Source organism: Temnothorax longispinosus, chromosome 2 (genome assembly GCF_030848805.1).
Source record: "Temnothorax longispinosus isolate EJ_2023e chromosome 2, Tlon_JGU_v1, whole genome shotgun sequence".
Lineage (NCBI taxonomy): Eukaryota > Metazoa > Arthropoda > Insecta > Hymenoptera > Formicidae > Temnothorax > Temnothorax longispinosus.
In genome coordinates, this window is record NC_092359.1 from 44,837 (window position 1) to 56,374 (window position 11,538).

Genomic DNA, 11,538 nt, shown 5'->3' on the forward strand with positions numbered 1-11,538 from the left:
TTCTCGGCGTGACGCGTTCAATGATCAGAGTGTGACAAAGGACTTATAGAAGGAAATTATATAACATGCAACGTCGAACACGGCAGGAAAAAATCAAATAACGGCACATTCCTTGTTCGGATGCTCATTTAGCAGGTGTTATATATGTCATCAGGCTACTTCTAGGTATGATTATATTTGATACGTGCGTAAGAAAATACTTTTACTGGGTTGCCCGATAACGAGGGACCGTGAATCATTTAAATCGAATCTAACGCGATAACACGTCAGTGTTTCGATATCCACTGATCTAATAGGAGAGAAACAGTCCGAGAAGTCTTCTCTCTAAATGTGTACGCGCACGTGTGTGTGTGTGTGTGTGTGTGTGCGTGTGCGCGCGCGCGCGCGTGAGCGTGTGTGTGTGTATGTATGTATGTATATATATATATATATATATATATATATATATATATATATATATATATAATTCTTTAAATTTACAGCTTAAACGGAAATTCATATTACAAACTGTAATACTTGTGTGCTACGACAAGACTAATGGCGTACATTATGTGCGTCATACAAATTATAATTCTGATCATTCTTTCTATATGGATTTATCTCTGGTTCATGGGTTTAGGTAAGACGGTCGAGGCAAATAAGTTATATAACTCCATCTTTTTTTCCTTTGTATCAGAATAATGTATGCGTGCTGATGAAAGCTATGGCTCGCTCTATTAGTTTTGAGATAATGTAGTAATAATCGATTTAATGAAAGCATGCGTTTGCATTATTGCGTTTTAAATTAACTTTAAATTAACATGTTTCTGTAGATATACAGTTTTTTCTAAAGCGATGGTGGGCTCTTTTGTGCATCTCGAAGGAAAAGAAAACAGAGAAATGTATACTCAAAGACAGCGACGTGATATCCAATATAAAAAAGTTCTTGAAACCATGCTCGGATAATCCGAAAATTATTATGGACGAGAGCGTAAGTAGTGAGTAATTCGTGAACAGATTAATCGCATACGAAATGAATTTCTAAACTCATTTATATGACACAGAGTTGCGATAGTGTATCCTTCTATGGTGCCGATCAAAAAGGTAATTCGTTACTTATTAAAATGGATCACAGAGGATATCATATAGCAGAACTGATCTTGCAAGTGACCCTGTCGGATGGCCGAGTCTACGTACTACCTAGTAAAATTCATTTGACACAATTACTACATAATACATAACCGAAAATATAGTGCCCTAATGATACTCGTTTTGAATGCGCAGATTATCCCGATACAATTACGATGGAGGGTACAAGCCAAAAATGGTCAGCATCGGGCCTAAAGATCGAGTTGTTAGAACCCCGACAACGTTGGAGAATTACGTACAATGGCTTCCTCCGAAACCAATGTCGAGGAGATATATCCGATGACGACAATGTGGAACATATTCGTCTAAATTTTATGTGAGTAAAGGGGCAAAATTATAAAGTTGCAAAATATAAAAAAAAAGTACATAATACAAGAGAGGTGCGCAATTGATCGAATATAAACATCCTGTTTTACAGATACATCCTGATATAGATATGTATATTCTGTTTTTCAGATTTATCGGCAAGCCCCGATCGTTAGAATGGCCAGGCGACTGGAGTACTTATTTGCACGCGGATGCTTTAGCACGTGAACCATGGAAGAGTCCTGATTGGATGCACAAAATGTAAAAGTTAACAACGTCAATGTAGTTGACGCGTTATGCGCTAACACTCCTTCGTTTCAGTTTAACATACCCTAAGCCTAAGCTTTCTTTCTTTCTGTCGATACTACAGTAAATTAATAGATTACAACGGTTTCGATCTATGGGGATCCATTATCGGGCGGATAACGTTCAAAGATTCAAATTCGAGTGAGTTTTATTTACGAGGACTCTGCCAGCGACGTTGGGGTAAACACGAATCTTATCAATTTCATCGAACTGTCACATTTTTTGGTGTGACACGACACGGAGCCATGTATTATCTTGGTGTGAGCAATACCAAACATAGCTTTTCACAGTAAGACAAACAAATATTCTAATAACATCGTGTTAAGATATCATCGTAAAGTTGTTACGTCGTTTTTGATAAAGCTTCCTATGTGAAGAAATTTCAACTATTTCCAATACATCCATTGCGTCACCAGCCTGTTTTAGCCTCCTTTACGAGATATTACGATTGCATCATATAGGGAGTTTTATACACAAGTATAATGAATACGCGCAGTAATCTTAAAACTATAGAAAATCATACGTCGTTAATCATTCGTGAAACGAAATTCATTGCAGCATGCAATTTGGACACCTCGAGGAAGCTGGAGGGACAATAGCCAAAATTGATTGGACTGATCTGAAACTGAGCGATTTTGAAAGAGAAGATACGGTTCCCATGAACTACAAAATTGCATTTACAGGTTTTTATTCCGCTGTATCCGCTTGTCGATGATGTACAAACAACCTCATCACACGTGTACGCCATTGTTTGTCTTTCACTTTCCAGCGGCTGGGAAACGGCACAGCTCCGTTATCAATTACTCGGTAGGCAACGCAATAACCTGTTACAATGGCCAGCCACGGTGTTGGACTTGTACAACTCGTAATTTGCGTGTACAACTGAACGGCAGCACAGGTAATTCAATTCGCCATTTTATCAAAATTGAAATTGACCTTATATCCACACAAAGACCACAAACAGTCGCGTGAATCCATGTCTGTCAAATGTGCAGGTGTTGGGCTGATGATTGCGTGCTACCCATATACTGGACCAAGGCAAACCAAGACTTTGATCGCGAAAATTCAACATATAACGCGGCCCGATACATTTGCGCAAAAAGACAAATATATTCTACATTTTACTGATAAACAATGTCAAAATGAAGACGTCGTCGGAGGAAAGGGATATTCTCTTGCGACTTTGACATCTATTATCACCGATGACGTATGTACTCGTGGGATACATTGTTGCTCGCTGAAGAAATTTGTCATATGCAAAATTCATTTCCGTTTGTAGTTTACGGTACCTCGAGGCTTCTGCATAACGAGCCTTGCTCTGGAACGACAATTGCAACATGACGAACAATTGCAAAACTTGATCACTGATATAATAGATATTAGTCGTTACAAAAAGAATGAGGACCTCGAAACCTACTGTCAAAAGTACGTGTCTAACATTTCGTGTAAAAATATATCGCGGCTGTAATTAATAAACTTGTCCTTTATTTCTCAGGGCGGTGTCTATTATTCAGGGCACTCCTGTCGAAGAGGAAATTGCAAAAGCGATATTACTAAGTTTGGAGGAATTAGAGTCGTCCGCAAGTGAAAGAAACGCACATGTCCAGCGTTACGCCGTAAGATCTAGCGCGGTTGGAGAAGACAGCGAGGAAACTTCAGCTGCTGGTCAAAACTCGACATATTTAGGTGTGAAGGATGCGAATGACGTTATCAGATGCGTTGCTAAATGCTGGGCAAGCTTATTCTCATATCAAAGCGTCGAATACAGGTAATTTACTTTTCTGCAATGTTACCTCGAATTCGTATATGTTTCTATGTTTCTTTGAATCGATTGCAGACGGCAGAACGGACTACCGATAAAAGCATCAATGGGTGTTTGCGTTCAGAGAATGGTCGACGCGGAAGCGGCTGGCGTCATGTTTACCAGACATCCTACAACCGGGGATCCGTCCAGCATTATTATTACATCCAATTACGGCTTAGGAGAGGTCATGATCAATCGCATTTTTAATTTGAATTTCAAATTGATATTTCGTATTTTTGGTAATAGTTGTAACAAATTCCTGAGTAACAAATTCCCTACACAATTTGTTTTATACGCACCCGCGCACACGCTCACGCACAAATATAAAAGTATAAATATTAAGTACTTCTCACACTATCAGTAAATAACATACATCGTCCTAATGTAGCATTTTTTTTACAGACGGTAGTATCAGGGAAATTCGAGCCTGATACTTTGACGATTCGTAGAAAGTGGGACAACACTCTAACTATAAGTGCCTTGGAGCTGGGAAATAAAGGGCAGAAGATCTTGCTTGGTGACGATGGCGTAACTGCGAGCGATCTAAGTGAACAGGAGAGTAAGACGATCTCGATATCTGATACAACCGCTCTGCGATTAGCTAAAATAGGATTGCGCTTGGAATCGCTTTTTGGGTCTGCTCGAGATGTGGAATGGGCGGTTATCGGCGAGCGAATCTATCTATTGCAAGCGCGGCCTATCACAACAATTAACGCATGGACAGATTTCGAGATAATACACGAGTTAGACTCGGGAGTACCTTGCGACGTCGATCTTATGTCTTTTGCCAATGTCGGGGAAGTGTTTCCATATCCCATTACTCCTCTGTCGATCTCTACGGTTATGAAAGTTTTGAATCTATCGCTTTGCGCGAAATTCAACAAGTTTGACAGTATTTATCTTCATATAGTCGGTATGAGGTGCGCGATAAATTACTCAGATGTAAGTAATTTGTTACTTGGATTTCTCTGCATCTGTCGTTTACGTAATCTCTCTAACAGTGGATGAGTGGATGAGTCTAAATTAATCTCTCTTTCTATTCTTTCTTTCAGTCGACTTTGCAAGATGTTAGTAAGGAGATAACGATGACGAATAAAATGATAGACTTAGCCGTGTGCGGACGTGTAGTAACGTCGCCCGAAATGCACGAGGCAGCGATAGAGAAATACGGTATCGTGAGCAAATGGCGGTCAATATATATGCTATACGAAATGTTGAAATCAGCGTGGGCGAATGAAGCGACGGTGCAAAGAACGATCGATATATTTAACAATTATGCTCTGGATGCTAATGAATTTGATACACCTCACGATTTGTACAGTACCTTAAATAAGAAATACGGAGAAATCTTCCTAGTAAGTTATCAGGCACCGAATCCGAAGACCCAAGTGAATATGATCCTTACTTAAATTCAACTTAAAATGCCTAACTTAAGGAATTATGCTCTATTAATTATGCCTAACGACGCGACGTTAAATTACGTATTTATGGATTTCAGTTAGGAAAAGGTCACAACATGGCGTCCCTGGTGAGCGTATCTTTCCAAATGATAGCGATGTCGTTTTTAACAAAGGGAAACAATGACTTTACGTCTGATCATCTTGCGGACATCGCCATTCTACTGAGTTCGTGTAACAATGTTATCAGTACCGAAGTGCCAATAGCTCTCGGCAAAATAGCGGCATGCATCAGAAAGAGCGGCAAAGCGAATGAGTTTAGCAAAATTGAGACCGCGAACGTTATGGACTGGTTGAAATTAAATTGCCCTCCGGCTATGGAAAAACTAGAAGCTTTCTTCAACACGCACGGTCACAGATGCGTTCACGAATTAGATTTATTCGCGGAACCTTGGGTACTTAAACCTGATAGTATCATCAATACGATTCAGGTATGGTACGTTGAATTATTTACAAAGAGAATTGAAGATTATTTAAATGGAACGGTAACAACGTATACATGTATATGTACCCTATTATTTTGCAGGTGCTAGCAACATCCATCGAAGAAAATTACGTGAGTAAAACGCTTAGCGTGCAGGAAACCGTAGCATCTTTAAAGACGCCCGTGTCACCGTTTGTCAAGCTGCTCCTGCGGCAAATAGTACCCTTTTGTCGAACAGCTGTTACGAAGAGAGAAATGACAAAAAACGTAACTGTATCTGCTGTGCATACATTGCGATTAGCCTACAGACGACTTGGTGCTTTGATGGTTGCGGAAAATTATATACCTGATGAACATCTCATATTTTTCCTGACGCATCAAGAGATCGGGCAACTCTTGAACAATCATAATTCATTACTCGTACGAAAGTAAGTCTGAATTTACACTGATTTTTTCTTTTATTATTATATTATTATCATAATCATTGTATCACTTTTCATCCTCTGTATCGTAACACATTTGCTATATATATATATATATATATAATATATCTATATATATCTGAAATCTTTCAGAGCACTACGTAGAAGAAAGATTTATCAGCAAGTAGCAAAACTTGAATATCCGGAATTCAACACTGGCATGCCCGTGCCAATACAGGTTTGTTATAAATGTAGAGAGCCGAGTCGAGTCGAGTCGAGTCGAGCCAATGTCACTTCTCTATCGTACTATCCAGAAAAATTCCATCACGTACTTTTTATCACAGAGCACTCTCGATGTCTCGGCCTATGAAGGATGTACAAAGATTGAAGGTACCTCAGTTTGCGGCGGTTCTGTGCTAGGTAGAGCGTGCGTGATAATCGACTTGTCCGAAGCGAAAAATATACAGCACGGAGATATTTTGATTACCCGCTGCACCGATATTGGTTGGAGTCCATATTTTCCATTATTGGCTGGAATTGTAACGGAGTTGGGTGGTCTTATAAGTCATGGCGCCGTTGTAGCAAGAGAATATGGTCTTCCTTGCATCGTTGGTGCTAAAAACGCTACTCAAGTTTTTCAAATGGGTAAAGTTTCTCATATTGCGTTGTGTATAAAATATAAAACAATCTACGCCACTTGAGATTTTCTTTTTATTAATGCTTATCTTCCTTTTGATTTTACAATATAGCGTTCTTTTATCTTTTCTGTTTCAGGTGACACTGTATTATTAGCTGGAGACATTGGCACACTACAACTGATTGAAAAAGCCTAATTACTCACAACTCGATGTACGAGATAAATGGTGGAAACAGATTTCCATCGTTATTATCTTGTAATAACTATTGCGAATATACCTTAGAAAAAAAGTTTTATATTAAATATTCTTTGAAATATATTCAACTTTAATAAAGATATAAGAAACAGAAAATATAATAAAATAGGTTATAGCACATAGCGAGTGAAAGCCTATTTTACAATGGCAATCAAACGGAAATCAATCGCGAGCTTGACAGCGGATTCGACGTTTCGTGCCCATTGTACAATGTACCGCATCCAATGTGCATACGTAAATACGATAATAGGATTTTAAATAATTTAACAATTACAACGTCCCCGTAGTTATTACGTACTACTTTGGTCGTTATGAATCATACAGTGGTAACGCGTTCGGGGTCTGCCGTTAAATAACGAACATTTTCCGTTACCTCGCTGACAAGACAGGAGAGCTGCAGTCGCATACACGTCGTGACTTTTAACAAAAGAGCGTCTATTCTCATGCGATCTTCCTTGTTCGCGGGTTGAGGTATCGCGTCCAGAGCTTCCTCGAAAAAGCTTCTGCTTACAAGAGAGAGAAAGAGAGAAAGCTCGACTTAAATTTCTTAAAACAGGTTCAACACACAATTTTTACGGAAGCGATAAGAACACTCTATTTTCGATACCCAATCTTTACCTCGCTCTGCTCGTGCTGTAGGCCTGCAGGGCGTTTCTCAAGAGTATTATATCCGTTCGAGCTTGAATTATTCCAGCCGGACGAAATTGCGTAACGCATGACATGAGTCGCGCGAGTTCCTCCGCTATGGTCTCTATTATGTGGGACAGAATCCGGTGTAACAGAGCTGGGGCGACTCGGCGTACCTGCGAATAGGATATACATATATCACAGCATAGCAACGCGATATAACAACATCTCGAGAGAATTTGCTGCCACGTCACACGCATCTATTACCTCCGCGTGTACCGCAATTAGATTAGCCAATATTTCTTGGGCATACGGCTTCAGATGGGTCGGTTCCGTATCAAAATCCCATTCCAAACCGCCTAAATACATGCTAGGCTCTATCGTACCGACGAGTGGATCGCAACGGCGTTCTAGATACGCTTCCAGAACGGCGCTATCCAGCGTCTCCAATTGTGTCCAATCGGAGTTCCATCCGACCGCGGTAGATAATTCCGGGTAGCCTTGCGCTTTCAGGGCATCTCCGATTCTTGGTAAAACGATATTTAGCGTGTATCGTATATTGCTCAACGAGATTAGAAGACACTGCTCCCACGTCTGATAAGAAATTTATATACATTTTATAGTATGTGAAAGCAAAAGGACTGTTACGGACTGTTATTGCTTACTGGTCCTTGATGCTTATTGACTTTGTTTTTATAGCCGGAAGGCGACCCGATCAATTGCGAAACCGACGTTTCATCGTTATCCATAGCTTCCTCGCAGCCACTAAACGCCAATTGTTGTAGGCACCGCGCGAACGATACGAATAATGTCTTGATAGTATTGTGATAGAGAATCTGATGGGCCGGATTACTGAAAAGCAGACCTTCTCTTGGACCGCAAGCAACTACCGTTTCTCGCGCATGTCTCGATATCGCCAAAACTATTTCCTCAAACAGATATGGCTGTCGGCATGAAATGACAACACGCACAATTAAGATGTAATATCCGTGTAATGTAAAAGCAGCAAATTCAGTCAAATTTCCAATTTTTGATATACCAGTCTCGTAACACCACCGTCCTCATTCAAGTATTCTATCTGCCATGTTTCCCTTTGACTCAGAGCTGCTGTATTGTCCGCCCCTTGTTTGAAGAGAGCAATCAAACACTGCATCCTATATTACGCGAAAAGTTAAATTGATATACTTATATGGAGAGAGATGTGGACATAGATATATAAATAACGAAGGATTTAAAATTGAATGGCCACGTGTGCGCAGTTCGAGTATATACCTTAAATCCAATATAAACGATCCGAAAATGTCGAGAGCTTCGCTAGGCAAATCCAGGTGTATCAAAGATGCGTACATTTGTCTGACGCAACGTAAAATATGTAAAAGCCACCGTGCCTCTACATTGTGACTGCACGTACTCTTCATGGCTCCCATGGCGTGTTGCATATTCGATAAAACTAAATTCTATCGCGTGGACAATAATATATATATATATATATATATATGTTGTATATATTATATGATAATACAGCTTACAAAGATAAAGCGATATTTACAAGTAATATTAATGCGCGCCATTATCGCGTTCTTTTGTTTTATATTATGGCAAAAAGATAAGTTTAAGACATGTAGAATACACACTTTAAAATGACTTTGCTTTTCCACATCTACCGCTACATGTAGCTGCCCTGTGAAGTAACTTTGTCCCAATCTCCACAGGTCTGGCAACTGTTCGACCACGATATCGCAAATTGCTTCGACGCACGAGATTTGTGGCGGTGAGTCATCCCCGTTATTCTTCTGCTGCGAGCGTAAATGCTTGATAGTTAACGGTGTGTGGACCTTGGACACCTTAGTCGCGTCTTCACAATTAATTCTCGTCCATCCGTCCAAATGCTCGTGTACGGCATTGGCAACGCTTTTCTCTAAATAATTTGCGTGTGAAACTGGAATATAAATTTAAGACGATTTATCTTCTCTCGATGCATAATGCATATAATAAATATTACACGTGATATCATGGTAAAGATAAAAATGTGACTTCCTCGAACGATATCCATATTAAACATGAGAGCAACAACAAATGAAGCTTTACATTGGTTTTAGATAAACACACACCTATCGCGTCCCACGCCGGATCACCTTCGGCGTCGAGGTTGACGAGATTTCTAATAATCTTCTTGCGCTCCTCTAAACTGAATGGCATCTCTTGTAATTTTTTCCGTAGCAACACTTTAAACGTACTGATTCTATTATCGATTTCCTCCAATACCCTTTTAAAGACATCTACCTCTGTATTTTTAAACAGATTCTTAACTCTGGCATAATCGTTAATTACGAGATCGTAGTTGCCACGCTTGATGTTCCTCTCGATGTTTATTGGCATACAAAAGAGAAATTTGTAACGTTGCATAACAGCCAACGCGTTACGGGTGGCATCGGCTCTGTCCCTCCTCGCTAATACATCATCGAATAATTTATTAGCCTCGGACATAGACTGCCTGATAGCAGTTTCCAACTTGTCCGTAGGATCGCTACCATAGCTCTTGACGTCTGCCTCAAATTGATCCTTTAGCGACATTATTGTGTCAAGTTGTTCCACTACCGCTCCTACATTGGCCTGCACACACGTGGTTTTGCATAATTGAGAATAACGTTCAATTTTACACACGACGCGACATACACTCTTTAGAGATTCGATGCTCATTCACCTTTAAAAATGACAATTGCCCTTCCTTCTGAGAGTTGACTTTTCTTCGAAGGTAAGCTAAACCAGCCTTTAAATCTTCCAAAGTCGTGGCATGATGATGTTGCAATAAAAACCATCCTGGATGAAATTTTTCGCTCGTAAGATCTCCACTTCCATCTCCAAATAGTTCAATCAGCTCATCCTCGGGAAACTTTTTGCTTTAAGAAGAGACGTACGATTAATTGTCGCATGACGCGACACACAGCTTATCGACACTCATTGTGACAGAAGATTTAGAGATTTACTCGTTGCCCTCCACGCTGAGCCCTAAAGGATCTTCCTGTTGATAGTTTGTAGGCGACAAAGCCCTCCTACCCCAACCTAAACTCTGCATAGGTGCTTCCTCCACCCACACCGCCGACTCCTTCATCGGGCCTATAGTCTCATGGTAACCGCGAAACTGTACCGTCGAAGTCCCCTGTCCTCCGCTTCGAGTCGTCACTATTATATCTCCGCGACCTTTGCAAGGTCCCGATCTCGCTATAATCTTGTTCGATGACTTCCATTCGGCCGAAAGCAGGCAGTCGCATCCGCATATCGTCAGTCCTGTAAAGCGACAAGCGACAGACATGAATACGTATATATATCGTGTTAGTATTGTGTATTGTAGCTCCGTTAGGCAGAGTGCGGACCAACCAAGCCGAATCGGAATAAGTCAAATATATCAATGTGAATAATGATATGGATATGATACTCATAGTTCCTTGACCTCCTTGCACATGTGTATCCATGTATTATACATACATACTATTGTACTTGTACGTGCAAGTAAAATCTATATCTATTTGCAGATAAGTACGAGCACCAATGTTTTATATCAATATGAGCACGAGTCCTTTCTATGTATTGTACGTGTGTAAATTTAACGAGCGAGTGGCACTAACCTATAAGGTCCTGAGCTTTATTTCCTAAAAATTCGCCACGCACTATCACCCGAGTACCAGGTGGGCCTTCCTTGGGTGATATTCCGGTGACTACGGGTGGGGGTCCCATTCCATCAGCGATAATATCGAAATTACGAAAACACCAACACTCAACTATCGACGCTGTCAGCTGTCACGGCTGTCAGGCTGTCACTGCGCCGATCGCCGATGCGCGTGGAGCGCGGAGCCGCGGGCGCGGAGTCAATGGTCAATAAAGGTGCATCCCCATGGGGAAAGAAATAGCGGAACGGAATTAAAACGGAATTCCTTTGATTGGCTAATATCCCATCTTGAAGGCCCCCTCTTGGAGATTAGCCAATCAGAGCGATTCCGTTTTAGTTCCGTTCCGCTGGTTCCGCTATTCTCTCTCCATGGGGATGCTGCCTCATTGGACGATCCGATTGGATCCGACTCCGTTCCGTACTCCGATCTCCGATATACGGCATACGGCTGATTGTAGACCGGCCCTAATCCTCGTTTGACGTTTGACATTTTTTTCTGGATAT

The 11,538-nt window shown here is 40.7% G+C and overlaps 2 protein-coding genes across 5 annotated transcripts; one reads left to right on the plus strand and one right to left on the minus strand.

The window, feature by feature from the left end:
* Positions 1-11: 11 nt before the first annotated feature.
* On the plus strand, positions 12-6,803 carry LOC139808164 (rifampicin phosphotransferase-like). Of its 3 annotated transcripts, none has more exons than XM_071769824.1 (20): positions 24-165; positions 483-619; positions 813-970; positions 1,044-1,182; positions 1,264-1,444; positions 1,585-1,695; positions 1,805-2,029; positions 2,299-2,423; positions 2,510-2,638; positions 2,736-2,947; positions 3,020-3,165; positions 3,236-3,508; positions 3,578-3,728; positions 3,947-4,486; positions 4,597-4,899; positions 5,043-5,432; positions 5,528-5,853; positions 6,001-6,085; positions 6,192-6,492; positions 6,622-6,803. In XM_071769824.1, exons 2-20 carry the CDS (start codon positions 538-540, stop codon positions 6,678-6,680), a joined length of 3,936 nt encoding a protein of 1,311 aa, XP_071625925.1. In that variant the 5' UTR covers positions 24-165; positions 483-537; the 3' UTR covers positions 6,681-6,803. The 3 variants fall into 3 exon arrangements, with proteins under 3 accessions (XP_071625927.1, XP_071625925.1, XP_071625926.1); XM_071769825.1 differs by lacking the exon at positions 24-165 and adding an exon at positions 206-332; XM_071769826.1 differs by lacking the exons at positions 6,001-6,085; positions 6,192-6,492; positions 6,622-6,803 and having other exon boundaries at positions 12-165; positions 5,043-5,437; positions 5,528-5,668.
* Sec5 (secretory 5) lies at positions 6,541-11,204 on the minus strand. 2 transcript variants are annotated; one of them, XM_071769839.1, is made up of 11 exons: positions 10,994-11,204; positions 10,355-10,655; positions 10,072-10,267; positions 9,479-9,980; positions 9,002-9,306; positions 8,640-8,824; positions 8,407-8,521; positions 8,033-8,311; positions 7,635-7,961; positions 7,359-7,543; positions 6,541-7,246 (listed from the first exon to the last, which is right to left on the minus strand). In XM_071769839.1, the coding sequence occupies exons 1-11, from the start codon at positions 11,100-11,102 to the stop codon at positions 7,057-7,059; spliced, it is 2,694 nt and encodes an 897-aa protein (XP_071625940.1). In that variant the 5' UTR covers positions 11,103-11,204; the 3' UTR covers positions 6,541-7,056. The 2 variants fall into 2 exon arrangements, with proteins under 2 accessions (XP_071625940.1, XP_071625941.1); XM_071769840.1 differs by having other exon boundaries at positions 6,541-7,243; positions 10,994-11,202.
* Positions 11,205-11,538: the final 334 nt, after the last annotated feature.

Coding starts and splice junctions, on each gene's coding strand:
- Sec5 (XM_071769839.1), bottom strand. CDS start 11,102: ATGGGACCCCCACCCGTAGTCACCGGAATATCACCCAAGGAAGGCCCA. Junction 10,656..10,993: donor TAAAGCTCAGGACCTTATAG/GTTAGTGCCACT, acceptor GTCGCTTTACAG/GACTGACGATATGCGGATGC. Junction 8,522..8,639: donor TCGTTTATATTGGATTTAAG/GTATATACTCGA, acceptor CGCGTAATATAG/GATGCAGTGTTTGATTGCTC.
- LOC139808164 (XM_071769824.1), top strand. CDS start 538: ATGGCGTACATTATGTGCGTCATACAAATTATAATTCTGATCATTCTT. Junction 2,639..2,735: donor ACAACTGAACGGCAGCACAG/GTAATTCAATTC, acceptor TCAAATGTGCAG/GTGTTGGGCTGATGATTGCG. Junction 6,086..6,191: donor GCATGCCCGTGCCAATACAG/GTTTGTTATAAA, acceptor TTTTTATCACAG/AGCACTCTCGATGTCTCGGC.